General features: G+C 42.3%; 1 protein-coding gene across 1 annotated transcript in view; it reads right to left on the bottom strand.

Annotated features, from left to right (window-relative positions):
- Nucleotides 1-1,367: 1,367 nt before the first annotated feature.
- The window catches only part of actn3b (actinin alpha 3b), a 58,441-nt gene continuing 41,013 nt past the window's right edge, over nt 1,368-18,795 (bottom strand). The window contains exons 12-22 of the mRNA XM_014156256.3: nt 18,296-18,446; nt 11,916-12,024; nt 9,343-9,483; nt 8,962-9,144; nt 7,391-7,525; nt 6,895-7,074; nt 5,745-5,891; nt 5,373-5,438; nt 4,337-4,495; nt 4,123-4,199; nt 1,368-3,220 (exon numbers count right to left, since the gene is read on the bottom strand). Coding sequence (XP_014011731.1) covers nt 3,139-3,220; nt 4,123-4,199; nt 4,337-4,495; nt 5,373-5,438; nt 5,745-5,891; nt 6,895-7,074; nt 7,391-7,525; nt 8,962-9,144; nt 9,343-9,483; nt 11,916-12,024; nt 18,296-18,446 — 1,430 coding nt within the window. The 3' untranslated portion in view covers nt 1,368-3,138. The remainder of the gene's footprint in view (nt 3,221-4,122; nt 4,200-4,336; nt 4,496-5,372; nt 5,439-5,744; nt 5,892-6,894; nt 7,075-7,390; nt 7,526-8,961; nt 9,145-9,342; nt 9,484-11,915; nt 12,025-18,295; nt 18,447-18,795) is intronic.

Below are 18,795 nucleotides of genomic sequence, written 5' to 3'. Positions count from 1 at the left end.
GAGGAAGCCTGTCACCATCCCTACGGTGAAGCATGGTGGTGGCAGCATCATGCTATGGGGATGTTTTTCAGCGGCAGGGACTGGGAGACTAGTCAAGATTGAGGGAAAGACGAATGAAGCAATGTACAGAGATCCTTGATGAAAACTTGCTCCAGAGCACTTAGGACCTCAGACTGGAGCGAAGGTTCACCTTCCAAAAGAACAATGACCCAAAGCACACAACCAAGACAACGCAGGAGTGGCTTTGGGACAAGTCTCTGAATGGCGCAGCCAGAGCCCGGACTTGAAACCGATCTAACATCTCTGGAGAGACCTGAAAATAGCTGTGCAGTGACGCTCCCCATCCAACCTGATAGAGCTTGAGATGATCTGCAGAGAAGAATGGGAGAAACTCCCCAAATACAGGTGCGCCAATCTTTTTTGCAACAAGGCACTAAAGTAATAATTCAAAAAAAATGTGCCAAAGCAATTCACTTTTGTCCTGAATACAAAGTGTTATGTTTGGGACAAAATCCAGTACAACACATTACTCAGTACCACTGTCCATATTTTCAAGCATAGTGTTAGCTGCATTATGTTGTGGGTATGCTTGTAATCATTCAGGACTGGGAAGATTTCAGTATAAAAATAAACAGAGTAGAGCTAAGCACAGGCAAGAAAGAGGGAAACCTGGTTCAGTCTGCTTTCCAGCAGACACTGGGAGACAAATTTACCTTTCAGCAGGATAATAACCTAAAACATGAGGCCAAATATATACTGGAGTTACTTACCAAGACGACATTGAATGTTTCCGAGTGGCCTAGTTACAGTTTTGACTTAAATCAGCTTCATAATCTATGGCAATAATTAATAATGGCTGTCTATCAATGATCAACAACCAACTTGACAGAGCTTGAAAAATGTCAAAAAATAATAATGACGAAAGGCAGCTAAGACATACCCTGAAAGAATCACAGCTGTAATCACTGCCAAAAGGGATTCAAACATTTATTGACTCAGGGGGTTGAATACTTATCTAATCAAGATATATTAACTTGTTTTACAAATGTTTAAAAAATTCTCCCACTTTGACAATACAGAGAATTTTGTGTAGGTCGTTGACAAAAATATGACAATTATATACATTTTAATACTTTCTGAAGGCACTATAAGTCTTACTAATCTTACAGTCACATTACAGTGTTTACATTTATACAAGTCTTACTGTTCTAGTATTTATTTTTAATTAATTATTTACTAATTATTTAATGTCCAGGAACTATCCTGGAAATTGGTTGTACTTCTGAACAGTTGCAACTGGTCTAACTTCAACAGTATTGCCACTCCTTTTATGGCGAATGATGGGAAATAAAAACACAACACAAAACTTCACATAGTAATATAGTTTCCCTTTTTTTTATTTATTCCAAGGTGTGTGTCTTTAACTTTGAAATGGATTCTGTGGAAGCAAGCTCTTGGAGTGGGTGATAGAACAGAATAAAGTGAGGAGGAGAGGAGGGGCATAATAGAGAAGACAGATGAGGAAAAGAAAGAATTCATACACATGGGAGTTACTGATGCTGTCTCTGTCCCAAATGACACCCTATTCCCTACGTAGTAAACTTGGTTACTTTGGATCAGGTCAAAAGTAGTGCACTACATAGGGAATAGGGTGCCATTTTGGACGAAGTCTGAGGCCTAACTATGGCTCACCATATCTCTTTACCTGATGTCCTGTCTCCCGCCCTCTCTCTCTCTCTCTTGCTTTCTCTCTCGTTCTCGCTCTCTCTCTCATTCTCGCTCTCTCTCTCTCTCTCTCGCTCTATTTAACACCTCTCTCTGTCTTTCTCTCCTCTCAAAACGCACAGCAAACAGACAACCGCAATACGAAGGGAGTGATGATAGAGGGTGACAGAGGAGAGAGGTGACGTCCTATCCTCCAAACAAAATTAGCTTTCCTGTCTGCAGGGTGACGGGTGACCAGTGGTTAACTAACTCTTATCCACAATGCATTACTCAGGTTGCTCTCTCTTGTTGGGCCTATGGGGGGGTCTCATCAGATCTATTGCATTCATTTAGGGTGCGTCCAAAATAATCCCTAAAATCACAGGCTAAATTTGATAATTGACAACTAATGTTAACATAACATTAATGGTTGACAACAGGTACTACGGTCTGTCTTCCTGTCTGTCTGAGTTGAAGGTGAGCTTGAGACTGTATGGCTTCTTACACATAATATAACTCAACATGTATATCTTGGACAGTTGGGATTCCTACTTAATGACAACGTTATGAAAACGTTGGCACAACGTTACAAGTTTCTATGGAAAGGGAGGGGCATATCTTTTGGGATAAGGGGTGCTATAAAGAATTTGGGGTGTAAGGGGGGATTCAACCATTCAGATTGGATGACATTTCCACTACAGTATAAACACAATATGCATCTGCATCAATACATAACCAACCAATCTTCTTCCACATTTTTTAAGCCATTCTACCAAAACATATTTGAATATTCTGAGAGGAGGAGAGGTGTAAATTCTTAGAAAAAAAGGTGCTATCTGGAACCTAAAAGGGTTATTCAGCTGTCCCTATAGGAGAGCCCTTTGAAGAACCCTTTTAGGTTCCAGGTAGAACCCTTTTGGAACCCTTTTTTCTAAGAGTGTAGGGCTGGGGGCTTTGCTCCAATACTCTGCTACTGTTCAACAATTTTAGTATTTTTCTTTATTTCCGTTCTTTCTTTGTGATCTCTCTGTCCTGTTGATCATACTAAAGGGCAGTTAATGTGAAGCGGATTATCGTGTGACTCCAGGTATTCTGGCTCATCAGGCACTTGGTGCAGTACAGATGACAGTGTGAATGAGAGAGGGATGACAGTTAAACATTAAGATATCCAGACAGACCTAAACAGGACATGGTGAGTCTCTGACTTTTGATCTGAGTAAAGCCTCCCACCCTCTCCTCCTCTCTGGGCAGTGTGGACAACATGGGGAAAGGTTTAATATGATGGAAACTTCAGATGACTGAGAGGAGAAGGATAGAGGGAGGACGAGGAAGGGGAAAGAGAAGAAGGGAGAGGAGGGAAACAAGTCGCTCTCTCCATACAGGAGAGGGGGAAGATGAAGGGAGGAGAAAAGGAAGAGGAGGAGGAGAGGGGGTTTACAAGTCGCTCTCTCCGTAGAGAGCGCTGGAGAAGGAGATGTAGTCGAGGGCTCCGGCTGGGCCGTCAGCTCCAATGTACCTGGTAATAGATATACATTATATTACTAGAGAGGTCTAATGTACCTGGTTATAGAGATACATTATATTACTAGAGAGGTCTAATGTACCTGGTTATAGAGATACATTATATTACTACAGAGGTCTACTGTACCTGGTTATAGAGATACATTATATTACTAGAGGTCTAATGTACCTGGTTATAGAGATACATTATATTACTACAGAGGTCTACTGTACCTGGTCATAGAGATACATTATATTACTAGAGAGGTCTAATGTACCTGGTTATAGAGATACATTATATTACTAGAGAGGTCTAATGTACCTGGTTATAGAGATACATTATATTACTAGAGAGGTCTAATGTACCTGGTAATAGATATACATTATATTACTAGAGGTCTAATGTACCTGGTTATAGAGATACATTATATTACTAGAGGTCTAATGTACCTGGTTATAGATATACATTATATTACTAGAGAGGTCTAATGTACCTGGTTATAGAGATACATTATATTACTAGAGAGGTCTAATGTACCTGGTTATAGAGATACATTATATTACTAGAGAGGTCTAATGTACCTGGTTATAGAGATACATTATATTACTAGAGAGGTCTAATGTACCTGGTTATAGAGATACATTATATTACTAGAGAGGTCTAATGTACCTGGTTATAGAGATACATTATATTACTAGAGAGGTCTAATGTACCTGGTTATAGAGATACATTATATTACTAGAGAGGTCTAATGTACCTGGTCATAGAGATAAATTATATTACTAGAGAGGTCTAATGTACCTGGTTATAGAGATACATTATATTACTAGAGTGGCCTGTGTCATAGCTGATTAAGTTTTACGTTATGATGCTAGGATGCCAATGTCCATTCTAGTGTTGTATGTAATTCTGTGTACCTGGTCATGCGGCTGATGCAGTACTCTGCCTGCTCTGGGGGCAGCTCCCTGCGTAGCTCATCAACCGTGATGTAGGACTGGAAGAGAAGAGGCATATATTTATTTCATTTATTCCATTCGTATGTATTTATTTCATTTTACCAGGTTGTCCCACAGAAGTCCAAAGACCTCTTTCTCAAGGGAGACCTGGCTACATTACAATGTTCTAGGTCACCTTGTCTGAGGCCAGGATCTTGAAGGAGGCCATGACCTGATCGGCTGTGTCTGTCTCGGCTGTCTCGCGGGTCATGAAGTCGATAAAGGCCTGGAAGGTGACCACGCCCGTGTTGTTGGAATCCACCAGCGTCATGATGCGGGCAAACTCCACCTCACCCTTTTGGACAGGACAACACGTTAAAGTAAATTAGAACACCTCACCCTATTGGACGACACCTTAGAGTAGAGTAGAAAATGTTATTATCATTAAAGCTGCAATATGTAACTTCTTGGGCGACCCAACCAAATTCACATAGAAATGTGAGTTATAGATCTCATTCTCATTGAATGCAAGTCTAAGGAGTGTCAGATCTGTTCTATGTGCACTATTTCTATGCTTCATGCTCTTAAATTTCGTTTTTGCATTTTTTACTTTCAGTTTTGTACACCAGTTTCAAACAGCTGCCAATACATTACTGTAGGTTATTGAAAATATATTTCACAGCAGTTTATTTGGTACAATGATTCTCTACACTTGTTTGTTTTGTCACATAAACTGAAATTAGGTGCACAATTCGAATTTTATCAACCAAGAAATGGTGGAGTGATTTCTGCATATTGCACCTTTAAATGGTTTGTAATTAATTAAAGCATTACAAATATACAAAGGTCAATATAGAGCAAACACCACCTCACCCTACTGGTCAACAAGTTAGAATACATTACACCTTCATATCATTGTGGGGCAGAACATGTTTTGAAACATGTCTTGTATGGAAACTAATGTAATTGTATACTATAGCTGTATATTACCAGATAGACTGAAGTAATTTCATAAAAAGGGACAACAGGTGGCTGGTGGCATCTTAATTGGGGAGGACAGGCTCATAATAATAGCTGAAGCAGAATAAATGGAATGGTATCAAACATATCAAGCTTACCATTCCATTCACTCCATTCCAGCCATTATTAATAGCTGTCCTCCCCTCACCAGCCTCCTGTGAAAGGGACTGTTGTATGGGAAGCTACTTCCTGTTGGTAGCTAGGCTACTCACCAGATCGTAACCCATGGAGATGAGACAGGCACGGAAGTCGTCTGGGTCCATCATGCCGTTTCTCTTCTGAGAGAGACAGAACACAACCATCAGTGTTTATGATTGGACGTTATGACCAATGCAATGATCCATTATGTGAACGCTACACACTAGTGATACAGTAACACTGTGAGGAGGAATCACTATGATGGGAAGAAACCACTAAATATTCCAACATTCACACTTAAAACGAACACATTTCACAGTCATTGCAAGTAAAAACTTCTTCAAAATGGCCGCTATCTGAAAAATCAGAGCCAGGACAAGAGAAAAGACAAGTGTGAGATCAAGAAAAGCAAGTCCAAGAACAATAAACTGTTTTAGTTTCATTACCCTGTCGAAGTGGTTGAAGGAGGCGCGGAACTCGTTGAGCTGCTCCTGGCTGATGCCCTTGGCGTCGCGGGTCAAGATCTGGTTCTCCACCTCGTTGATGGTGCGGGCGATGGTGGTCAGGAGCTGCTCCCAGCCCACACGGATATGCTGCCGAGGTGAGAGGGATGAGCGAGGAAGAGAGGGAGAGAAGAAGAGGAAGGGAGATGAAGGGTTTGGATAGTTGGTAAGCATCATAGGTCTACCAAGTTGGGGGTTAGTATGTGCGTGGCTGGGATGGTTGTAACATCTAGACTAAAGTAGCAGCGTTATGTTTATTCATATGCATAGGGATCTTCTCCAGAGTAGTTTATATGGTGTCAAATAGTTATGTTACTTGGGTTGGGTACATTTACAGCAGGGCTCTCCAACCCTGTTTCTGGAAAGCTGCTGTCCAAACCCAATCTAGTGCACCTGATTTGAATAATTAGCTGCTTGATACGTTGAATCAAGTTAGTAATAACTGGGGTTGGAGCGGAAACCTAAAGGCCGGTAGCTCTCCAGGAATACTTTAGGAAGTATACAATACTTGATACGACCTCCATGGTGTATTTGGTTGTGTTGTGTAGTTGTCTAGTTGTCTAGTTGTGTGTTGTGTAGTTGTCTAGTTGTGTGTTGTGTAGTTGTCTAGTTGTGTGTTGTCTAGTTGTGTGTTGTGTAGTTGTCTAGTTGTGTGTTGTCTAGTTGTGTGTTGTGTAGTTGTCTAGTTGTGTGTTGTGTAGTTGTCTAGTTGTGTGTTGTCTAGTTGTGTGTTGTGTATTTGGTTGTGTTGTGTAGTTGTCTAGTTGTCTAGTTGTGTGTTGTGTAGTTGTCTAGTTGTGTGTTGTGTAGTTGTCTAGTTGTGTGTTGTCTAGTTGTGTGTTGTGTAGTTGTCTAGTTGTGTGTTGTCTAGTTGTGTGTTGTGTAGTTGTCTAGTTGTGTGTTGTGTAGTTGTCTAGTTGTGTGTTGTCTAGTTGTGTGTTGTGTAGTTGGTTGTGTTGTGTAGTTGTCTAGTTGTCTAGTTGTGTGTTGTGTAGTTGTCTAGTTGTGTGTTGTGTAGTTGTCTAGTTGTGTGTTGTGTAGTGTGTGTGTTGTGTAGTTGTGTGTTGTGTAGTGTAGTTAAGTGTTCTGGTACCTCCATGGTGTAGTTGGTGTGCTTGTTATCGAAGATGAGGGACTCTTGGCTGAGCTGGTGGTCTCCCTCCAGCTTGTCAATGTTACACTTGTAGTTGATAATGTTTTGTTCATACTGCTTCAGGCTGTTCATCTGTTCCTCTAGAGACCCAGCAATGTCCACAGACACATGACCAATCTCCTATCGAGGGAGAGGGGAAGGAGGAGAGGGGAGAGGGGAAGGAGGAGAGATGGGGTGGGGAGGAGAATGGGGAGGCAGTCGAGGGGAGGGAGGGGGTGAGGAAGGAGGTTGAGGGGGAGAGGAGGAAACAAAGGTGAGAAAGGAGAGGGAAACATGATGAGTGTTGAAGGTTTTGTGGTTGAGGTTTACAGTATGCAATAATACAACACAACTTTATTAATTTCTTTAGTGAAATTAGCTCAGTTCCAATTGCAAATTTTGGAGGAGGTGGTGAACCCCTGCATGTTCGGGGTTCGAGTTCTAGCTGTAATTGTACCTCCATCTTGGTCTGGATCCAGGGTCCAATAATGTTGGCCTGGGCAGCGAACTGGCGCCTCAGCCTCTCGTTGGCCTGCTGCCTGGCTACCTCCTCCTGCAGCATCTGGTCCCTGAGAGGAACAAGGTGCTTCACCTACGGAGGGAGACAGGGACATTGGTCGTCAAAACACTGGTAGAGATGAAATCGCGTTACTCTGTTACTCTAGAGACTAACCCTTTGCCATTAAGCAACTTATATCTTCAATGTGTGAGAAAAAATACCAGCATTATTGTCATTGTATTGTGACAGCAAATCTTGACTGCACAATCTGGAGTGCACAAACCTAGCTAGGGAAAAAGACATCCTTCTCTTTTGGCTTCTCAGTGTGTTATGGTCACCGCCTTAGTGTAGGGGTTCACTCCTGACAGATTAATACTACTACTACTACTACTACTACTACTACTACTACTACTACTACTACTACTACTACTACTGCTACTGCTACTACTACAACAATAACACTTGTCACGTCCTGACCAGTAAAGAGGTTGTTTGTTATTGTAGTTTGGTCAGGGCGTGGCAGGGGGTGTTTGTTTAGAGTGTTTTGGGGTTTGTTGGGCTATGTTCTTTGTTAGTCTATTTCTATGTTAGTTCTAGTATGTCTATTTCTATGTGGTGTTTATTGGGTTGACCTTCAATTGGAAGCAGCTGCTCCTCGTTGCTTCTAATTGAAGGTCCTATTTAAGAGGGGTGTTTTTTCTATGGGATTTGTGGGTAGTTATTTCCTGTTTTGTGTTTGTGCACATGACAGGACTGTTTAGTGTCATTTGTTGTTTTTTGTATACGTGTTTCTTTTGTTTTCCTTCTTCAATAAAAAAAGAAGATGAGTATACATATTCCCGCTGCGTTTTGGTCCAATGCCTACGACACCCGTGACAACACTACTACTACCACTATACTACTACTATTACTACCACCACCACTACTACTACTACTACTACTACTACTACACTACAATACCACTACTACTACTACTTCTGCTGCTACTACTACTACCACTATTACTACAACAATAACACTACTATGACTACTACTACCACTATTGCTACTACTACAACAATAACACTACTACGACTACTACTACCACTATTGCTACTACTACAACAATAACACTACTACTACTACTTCTGCTGCTACTACTACTACTACTACCACTATTACTACAACAATAACACTACTATGACTACTACTACCACTATTGCTACTACTACAACAATAACACTACTACGACTACTACTACCACTATTGCTACTACTACAACAATACCACTACTCTACTACTACTTCTGCTGCTACTACTACTACCACTATTACTACGACAATAACACTACTACTACTACTACTACTTCCACTATTACTACAACAATAACACTACTACGACTACTACTACAACAATAACACTACTACGACTACTACTACTACTACTACTGCTACTACTACTACTACTACTACTATTATACTACTACAATACCGCTACTACTACTATACTACTCCAATACTACTACTATACTATAGTAGTGTTGTACTCACGGTCTCCCACTTGTTGGTGATATCCTGGGGTGAGAGGTTGGTGTAGGGGTTGACTCCTGACAGCTTGATGCCGTAGGTCTGAGCGATCTTTACGATCTCACTCTGGATGCCCATGGTGGCCATGCGCTCCTTATCAGCCTCTGGCAGGGTGGCCTTGAACTGGTCATGGGCTGTGATCAGAGACTGGAGAGGAGAGGGGGATGAGAGGAAGAGAGGAGGAGAAAAGGAGTGAGAATGGAGGGATACAGTGGGAAGTAGTGATAGAGAGAGAGAGGAGAGTCCATCACACAGTTAATGTTACAGTATGTATTGTACGCACACACACACGCACATGCAGACACACACACAGACACACAGACCGACACACACGCACACACATACATGGATCTCCTCGGTGCTGTGGACGATGAACATGTCCTGCAGATCCTCCATGGCTCCATCCATCCAGTTGTTGAAGGGCGCCGCCCTCTTCGCGAACTCCAGGTAAAGCTGGTCGATGGTCTCCCACAGTTTCTCCACACGCTGGGAAACACATAATATTACTACTACTCCTACTATAACTCCAGGTTTCTCCACACGCTGGGAAACACATAATATTACTACTACTACTACTATAACGGCAGGTTTCTCCACACGCTGGGAAACACATAATATTACTACTACTCCTACTATAACTCCAGGTTTCTACACACGCTGGGAAAGACCAGGACAACATTTAACATCAGTACACAGTAAGCCATCACTACTACTACAACTGCAGCTAATACTAGTAACTTGACTAAGTAGTCCCTGTAATACATGTAATAGCTTGACATGACCCCAACTAGTTGTTACCACTAGTTGTTATCACTAGTTGTTATCACTAGTTGTTATCACTAGTTGTTATCACTAGTTGTTATCACCAGTTGTTACCACTAGTTGTTATCACTAGTTGTTATCACCAGTTGTTATCACTAGTTGTTACCACTAGTTGTTACCTCTAGTTGTTACCTCTAGTTGTTACCACTAGTTGTTACCACTAGTTGTTACCACTAGTTGTTATCACCAGTTGTTACCACCAGTTGTTATCACCAGTTGTTATCACCAGTTGTTACCACCAGTTGTTACCACCAGTTGTTACCACTAGTTGTTACCTCTAGTTGTTACCACTAGTTGTTACCTCTAGTTGTTACCACTAGTTGTTATCACCAGTTGTTACCACCAGTTGTTATCACCAGTTGTTATCACCAGTTGTTACCACCAGTTGTTACCACTAGTTGTTATCACTAGTTGTTATCACCAGTTGTTATCACTAGTTGTTACCACTAGTTGTTACCTCTAGTTGTTACCTCTAGTTGTTACCACTAGTTGTTACCACTAGTTGTTACCACTAGTTGTTATCACCAGTTGTTACCACCAGTTGTTATCACCAGTTGTTATCACCAGTTGTTACCACCAGTTGTTACCTCTAGTTGTTACCACTAGTTGTTATCACTAGTTGTTATCACTAGTTGTTATCACCAGTTGTTATCACTAGTTGTTACCACCAGTTGTTACCACCTGTTGTTACCACTAGTTGTTACCACCTGTTGTTATCACTCAGTTGTTACCACCTAGTTGTTACCACTAGTTGTTACCTCTAGTTGTTATCACTAGTTGTTACCACTAGTTGTTATCACTAGTTGTTACCACCTAGTTGTTATCACCAGTTGTTACCACCTGTTGTTATCACTAGTTGTTACCACCCGTTGTTATCACTAGTTGTTATCACTAGTTGTTATCACTAGTTGTTACCACCCGTTGTTATCACTAGTTGTTATCACCAGTTGTTACCACCTGTTGTTATCACTAGTTGTTACCACCCGTTGTTATCACTAGTTGTTATCACTAGTTGTTATCACTAGTTGTTATCACTAGTTGTTATCACCAGTTGTTACCACCTGTTGTTATCACTAGTTGTTACCACCCGTTGTTATCACTAGTTGTTACCTCTAGTTGTTATCACTAGTTGTTATCACCAGTTGTTACCTCTAGTTGTTATCACTAGTTGTTACCTCTAGTTGTTACCACTAGTTGTTACCACCAGTTGTTACCTCTAGTTGTTATCACTAGTTGTTACCTCTAGTTGTTACCACTAGTTGTTACCACCAGTTGTTATCACCAGTTGTTACCACCCGTTGTTACCACTAGTTGTTACCACTAGTTGTTACCACTAGTTGTTACCTCTAGTTGTTACCACTAGTTGTTACCTCTAGTTGTTATCACTAGTTGTTACCTCTAGTTGTTACCACTAGTTGTTACCTCTAGTTGTTACCACTAGTTGTTACCTCTAGTTGTTATCACTAGTTGTTACCACTAGTTGTTACCACCAGTTGTTATCACCAGTTGTTATCACCAGTTGTTACCACCCGTTGTTACCACTAGTTGTTACCACTAGTTGTTACCACTAGTTGTTACCACTAGTTGTTACCACTAGTTGTTACCTCTAGTTGTTACCACTAGTTGTTACCTCTAGTTGTTACCACTAGTTGTTACCTCTAGTTGTTATCACTAGTTGTTACCTCTAGTTGTTACCACTAGTTGTTACCTCTAGTTGTTATCACTAGTTGTTACCACTAGTTGTTATCAGAAGGGCCACATAGTTAGAAAAACTCCTGGCTCATGGTGGCTCAGTTGGTTGAGGGTTCAATTCCTGCTGGGATCACATTCTCCAACTAAAAGTGTATGTACCTGCTGTTCGGTAAGTTGGTTTTGATAAGAGTATCTGCTATGTGGCATAATAAATATGACTATAGTGTGTAGTGCAGAGAACCTCCTGTAGCCTCTTCTGGGTGAGGGTACCCAGGTTGTCCCACTGTGTGTGTGTGTGGAGCGAGTGAGTGAGTGAGTGAGTGAGTGAGTGAGTGAGTGAGTGAGTGAGTGAGTGAGTGAGTGAGTGAGTGAGTGAGTGAGTGAGTGAGTGAGTGAGTGAGTACCTCCAGAGAGTCTCTTCTCTTCTGGGTGAGGGTACCCAGGTTGTCCCACTGGTCACAGATGCCCTGGCAGCGGGTGTTCACTGAGGACGCATCATGGTAGTCCAGCTCACTGGGAGAGGAACACTCTGATCACTATCACTGATCACGTCATGGTAGTTCATCTCACTGGGAGAGGAACACTCTGATCAGGAATGCTCTCATCTTATCTACAAACATAGACAGGGCTCTAACTTCCCTAGCTCCACAATGAGATAGGGTGCAGGCCAGGCAGCAGGCTGTTAGCCAGCCTGCCAGCTTAGTGGAGTCTGTCACTAGCACAGCCAGCGTAGTCAGCTCAGCTATCCCCATTGAGACCGTGTCTGTGCCTCGACCTAGGTTGGGCAAAACTAAACATGGCGGTGTTCACCTTAGCAATCTCACTGGAATAAAGACCTCCTCCATTCCTGCCATTATTGAAAGAGATTGTGATTCCTCACATCTCAACATAGGGCTACTTAATGTTAGATCCCTCACTTCCAAGGCAGTTATAGTCAATGAACTAATCACTGATCATAATCTTGATGTGATTGGCCTAACTGAAACATGGCTTAAGCCTGATGAATTTACTGTGTCAAATGAGGCCTCACCTCCTGGTTACACTAGTTAACATATCCCCCGCGCATCCCGCAAAGGCGGAGGTGTTGCTAACATTTATGATAGCAAATTTCAATTTTCCCCCAAAAAATGACTTATTCGTCTTTTGAGCTTCTAGTCATGAAATCTACGCAGCCTACTCAATCACTTTTTATAGCTACTGTTTACTGGCCTCCTGGGCTGTATACAGAGTTCCTCACTGAGTTCCCTGAATTCCTATCGGACCTTGTAGTCATGGCAGATAATATTCAAATTTTTGGTGACTTTAACTTCTTAAAGTGTAGTATTTTCACGGCCGGATGAAAAACGTACCCAAATTAAACTGGTTACTACTCTGGCCCAGAAACTAGAATATGCATATTATTAGTAGATTTGGATAGAAAACACTCTGATGTTTCTAAAACTGTTTGAATGATGTCTGTGAGTATAACAGAACTCATATGGCATGCAAAAACCTGAGAGAAATCCAACCAGGAAGTGGGAGATCTAAGAATTGTAGTTCTTCTTTTGAATCCCTATCGAAACTACAGTGTCTGTGGGGTCACGTTGCACTTCCTAAGGCTTCCATTGGCTGTCAAAAGCCTTCAGAAAGTTTTTTTATCATTCTCCTGTAACCGGGCAGAGAATAGGAGCTCAGTCAATGAGTGGACTGCCTATGGACAAAGGACTTGGTGATGCGCGAGCCCGATAGCGCGCCCCTCCTTCTTTTTCTCCTGGAATGAATACGCTATTGTCCGGTTGGAATATTATCGCATTTTTATGTTAAAAATACCATAAAGATTGATTGTAAACAATGTTTGACATGCTTCTACTAACGGTAATGGAACATTTTGACTTTTCGTGTCTCGAATTGCGATCGCGCATTATGCCTTTGGATAGTGACCTGAATGCACAAACAAAACGGAGGTATTTGGACATAAATATGGATTATTTCGAACAAAAACAACATTTCTTGTGGAAGTAGCAGTCCTGGGAGTGCATTCTGACGTAGATTAGCAAAGGTAAGAGAATATTTATAATACTAATTCTGAGTTTAGGTGACCCCAGAACTTGGCGGGTGTCTGTATAGCTTGCTTTGATGGCGAGCTATGTACTCAGAATATTGAAAAATGTGCTTTCGCCGAAAACCTATTTTAAAATCTGACACAGCAGTTGCATCAAGGAGTAGTGTATCTATAATTCTTTAAATAATTGTTATGTATTTTGTCAACGTTTATGAGGAGTATTTTTGTAAATTGATGTGCTCATTCACCGGTGGTTTTGGTGGGAATACATTTTCTGAACATCACGCGCCAATGTAAAATGCTATTTTTGGATATAAATATGAACTTTATCGAAACAAAACATACATGTATTGTGTAACATGATGTCCTAGGAGTGTCATCTGATGAAGATCGTCAAAGGTTAGTGCTTCATTTAGCTGTGTTTTGGGTTTTTGTGACATATCTCCTTGCTTGGAAAATGGCTGTGTGATTATTTTTGTCTATGTACTCTCCTAACATAATCTAATGTTTTGCTTTCGCTGTAAAGCCTTTTTGAAATCGGACAATGTGGTTACATTAAGGAGAAGTGTATCTTTAAAATGGTGTAAAATAGTCGTATGTTTGAGAAATTGAAATTATGATATTTTTGCTGTTTTGTATTTCGCGCCATGCTATTTCACTGGCGGTTGAATAGTGTGGGACGGTCACGTACCACCTTGCCCAGAGAAGTTAATATTCACATGAAAAAGTCCACAGACCCACTCCAAAAGGCTTTCGGAGCCATCATCGACTCAGTGGGTTTTGTCCAACATGTCTCCGGACCTACTCACTGCCACAGTCATATCCTGGACCAAGTTTTGTCCCGTGGAATAAATGTTGTGGGCCTTAATGTTTTTCCTCATAATCCTGGACTATCGGACCACCATTTTATTACGTTTGCAATCGCAACAAATAATCTGCTCAGACCCCAACCAAGGATCATCAAAAGTCGTGCTATAAATTCTGGGACAACCCAAAGATTCCTAGATGCCCTTCCAGACTCCCTCCGCCTACCCAAGGACGTCAGAGTACAAAAATCAGTTAACCACCTAACTGAGGAACTCAATTTAACCTTGCGCAATACCCTAGATGCAGTCGCACCCCTAAAAACCAAAAACATTTGTCATAAGAAACTACCTCCCTGGTATACAGAAAATACCCGAGCTCTGAAGCAAGCTTCCAGAAAATTGGAACGGAAATGGCGCTACACCAAACTGGAAGTCTTCCGACTAGCTTGGAAAGACAGTACCGTGCAGCATCGAAGAGCCCTCACTGCTGCTCAATCATCCTATTTTTCAAACTTTATTGACGAAAATAAGAACAATCCAAAATGTATTTTTGATACTGTCGGAAAGCTAACTAAAAAGCAGCATTCCCCAAGAGAGGATGGCTTTCACTTCAGCAGTGATAAATTCATTAACTTCTTTTAGGAAAAGATCATGATCGTTAGAAAGCAAATTACGGACTCCTCTTTAAATCTGCGTATTCCTCCAAAGCTCAGTTGTCCTGAGTCTGCACAACTCTGCCAGGACCTAGGATCAAGGGAGACACTAAAGTGTTTTAGTACTATATCTCTTGACACAATGATGAAAATAATCATGGCCTCTAAACCTTCAAGCTGCATACTGGACCCTATTCCAACTAAACTACTGAAAGAGCTGCTTCCTGTGCTTGGCCCTCCTATGTTGAACATAATAAACGTCTCTTTATCCACTGGATGTGTACCAAACTCACAAAAAGTGGCAGTAATAAAGTCTCTCTTGAAAAAGCCAAACCTTGACCCAGAAAATATAAAAAACTATCGGCCTATATCTAATCTCCCATTCTCTCAAAAAAACTGGAAAAAGCTGTTGCGCAGGAACTCACTGCCTTCCTGAAGACAAACAATGTATACGAAACACTTCAGTCTGGTTTTAGACCCCATCACAGCACTGAGACTGCACTTGTGAAGGTGGTAAATTACCTTTTAATGGCGTCAGACTGAGGCTCTGCATCTGTCCTCGTGCTCCTAGACCTTAGTGCTGCTTTTGATACCATCGATCACCACATTCTTTTGGAGAGATTGGAAACCCAAATTGGTCTACACGGACAAGTTCTGGCCTGGTTTAGATCTTATCTGTCGGAAAGATATCAGTTTGTCTCTGTGGATGGTTTGTCCTCTGACAAGTCAACTGTAAATTTCCGTGTTCCTCAAGGTTCCATTTTAGGACCACTATTGTTTTCACTATATATTTTACCTCTTGGTGATGTCATTCAGAAACATAATGTTAACTTTCACTGCTATGCAGATGACACACATCTGTACATTTCGATGAAACATGGTGAAGCCCCAAAATTGCCCTCGCTGGAAGCCTGTGTTTCAGACATAAGGAAGTGGATGGCTGCAAATGTTTTACTTTTAAACTCGGAAAAAACAGAGATGTTAGTTCTAGGTCCCAAGAAACAAAGAGATCTTCTGTTGAATCTGACAATTAACCTTGATGGTTGTACAGTTGTCTCAAATAAAACTGTGAAGGACCTCTGCGTTACTCTGGACCCTGATCTCTCTTTTGACGAACATATCAAGACTGTTTCAAGGACAGCTTTTTTCCATCTACGTAACATTGCAAAAATCTGAAACTTTCTGTCCAAAAATGATGCAGAAAAAAATAATCCATGCTTTTGTGTCACTTCTAGGTTAGACTACTGAATGCTCTACTTTCTGGCTACCCGGATAAAGCACTAAATAAATAGTGCTAAGACGGCTGCTAGAATCTTGACTAGAACCCCAAAAATGTATCATATTACTCCAGTGCTATCCTCTCTACACTGGCTTCCTGTTAAGGCAAGGGCTGATTTCAAGGTTTTACTGCTAACCTACAAAGCATTACATGGGCTTGCTCCTACCTATCTTTCCGATTTGGTCCTGCTGTACATACCTACACATACACTACGGTCACAAGACGCAGGCCTCCTAACTGTCCCTAGAATTTCTAAGCAAACAGCTGGAGGCAGGGCTTTCTCCTATAGAACTCCATTTTTATGGAATGGTCTGCCTACCCATGTGAGAGACGCAGACTCAGTCTCAACCTTTAAGTCTTTATTGAAGACTCATCTCTTCAGTAGGTCCTATGATTGAGTGTAGTCTGGCCCAGGAGTGTGAAGGTGAACGGAAAGGCACTGGAGCAACGAACCGCCCTTGCTGTCTCTGCCTGGCTGGTTCCCCTCTCTCCACTGGGATTCTCTGCCTCTAACCCTATTACAGGGGCTGAGTCACTGGCTTACTGGTGCTTTTCCATGCCGTCCCTAGGAAGGGTCCGTCACTTGAGTGGGTTGAGTCACTGACGTGATCTTCCTGTCTGGGTTGGCGCCCCCCCTTGGGTTGTGCCGTGGCGGAGATCTTTGTGGGCTATACTCGGCCTTGTCTCAGGATGGTAAGTTGGTGGTTGAAGATATCCCTCTAGTGGTGTGGGGGCTGTGCTTTGGCAAAGTGGGTGGGGTTATATCCTGCCTGTTTGGCCCTGTCCGGGGGTATCGTCGGATGGGTCACAGTGTCTCCCGACCCCTCCTGTCTCAGCCTCCAGTATTTATGCTGCAGTAGTTTATGTGTCGGGGGGCTAGGGTCAGTCTGTTATATCTGGAGTATTTCTCCTGTCTTATCCAGTGTCCTGTGTGAATTTAAGTATGCTCTCTCTAATTCTCTTTCTTTCTTTCTTTCTTTCTTTCTTTCTTTCTTTCTTTCTTTCTTTCTTTCTTTCTTTCTTTCTTTCTTTCTTTCTTTCTTTCTTTCTTTCTTTCTTTCTTTCTCTCTCTCACTCAGAGGACCTGAGCCCTAGGACCATGCCTCAGGACTACCTGGCCTGATGACACCTTGCTGTTCCCAGTCCACCTGGCCATGCTGCTCCTCCAGTTTCAACTGTTCTGCCTGCGGCTATGGAACCCTGACCTGTTCACCGGACGTGCTACCTGTCCCAGACCTGCTGTTTTCAACTCTCTAGAGACATCAGGAACGGTAGAGATACTCTGAATGATCGGCTATGAAAAGCCAACTGACATTTACTCCTGAGGTGCTGGCCTGTTGCACCCTCGACAACCACTGTGGTTATTATTATTTGACCCTGCTGGTCATCTACATTTGAACATCTTGGCCATGTTCTGTTATAATCTCCACCCGGCACAGCCAGAAGAGGACTGGCCACCCCTCATAGCCTGGTTCCGCTCTAGGTTTCTTCCCAGGTTCTGGCCTTTCTAGGGAGTTACTCCTTGCCACCGTGCTTCTACACCTACATTGCTTGCTGTTTGGGGTTTTAGGCTGGGTTTCTGTACAGCACTTTGAGATAGCAGCTGATGTAAGAAGGGCTTTATAAATACATTTGATTTGATCACGTCATGGAAGTCCAGCTCACTGGGAGAGGAACACTCTGATCACTATCACATCATGGTAGTTCATCTCACTGGGAGAGGAACACTCTGATCACTATCACATCATGGTAGTTCATCTCACTGGGAGAGGAACACTCTGATCACTATCACATCATGGTAGTTCATCTCACTGGGAGAGGAACACTCTGATCACTATCACATCATGGTAGTTCATCTCACTGGGAGAGGAACACTCTGATCACTGTCACGTCTTCTATTACACACTTCTATCCCTTTTTCTTTAACTTTACTACGCTTATCACTTCTTCCTCCTCCGTTCTTCTACACCTCCCTCTCATCATCCCTCCCTCCTCCCCTCCTTACTTGAGCTCCTGTGCGATGGCAGCGATCTGCTCCACTCTGTCCTGGTGGGCGGCCAGGTCAGACTCAAAGGCCTCGTGTTTCCTCATCAGAGCCCTGATCTCCATCAGAGAGGCCGACTCATAGTCCTTCATGGACAGCAGCTCCTCCTTACCTGGACACACACACAGTTTATACTCCATCAGAGAGGCCGACTCATAGTCCTTCATGGACAGCAGCTCCTCCTTACCTGGACACACACACAGTTTATACTCCATCAGAGAGGCCGACTCATAGTCCTTCATGGACAGCAGCTCCTCCTTACCTGGACACACACACAGTTTATACTCCATCAGAGAGGCCGACTCATAGTCCTTCATGGACAGCAGCTCCTCCTTACCTGGACACACACACAGTTTATACTCCATCAGAGAGGCCGACTCATAGTCCTTCATGGACAGCAGCTCCTCCTTACCTGGACACACACACACAGTTTATACTCCATCAGAGAGGCCAACTCATAG

This window comes from Salmo salar, chromosome 18 (assembly GCF_965601325.2).
Source record: "Salmo salar chromosome 18, fSalSal1, whole genome shotgun sequence".
NCBI classification, from domain to species: Eukaryota; Metazoa; Chordata; class Actinopteri; order Salmoniformes; family Salmonidae; genus Salmo; species Salmo salar.
The sequence above is the reverse complement of the archived record's forward strand: the minus strand, read 5'-3'. Positions and strand labels throughout refer to the sequence as shown.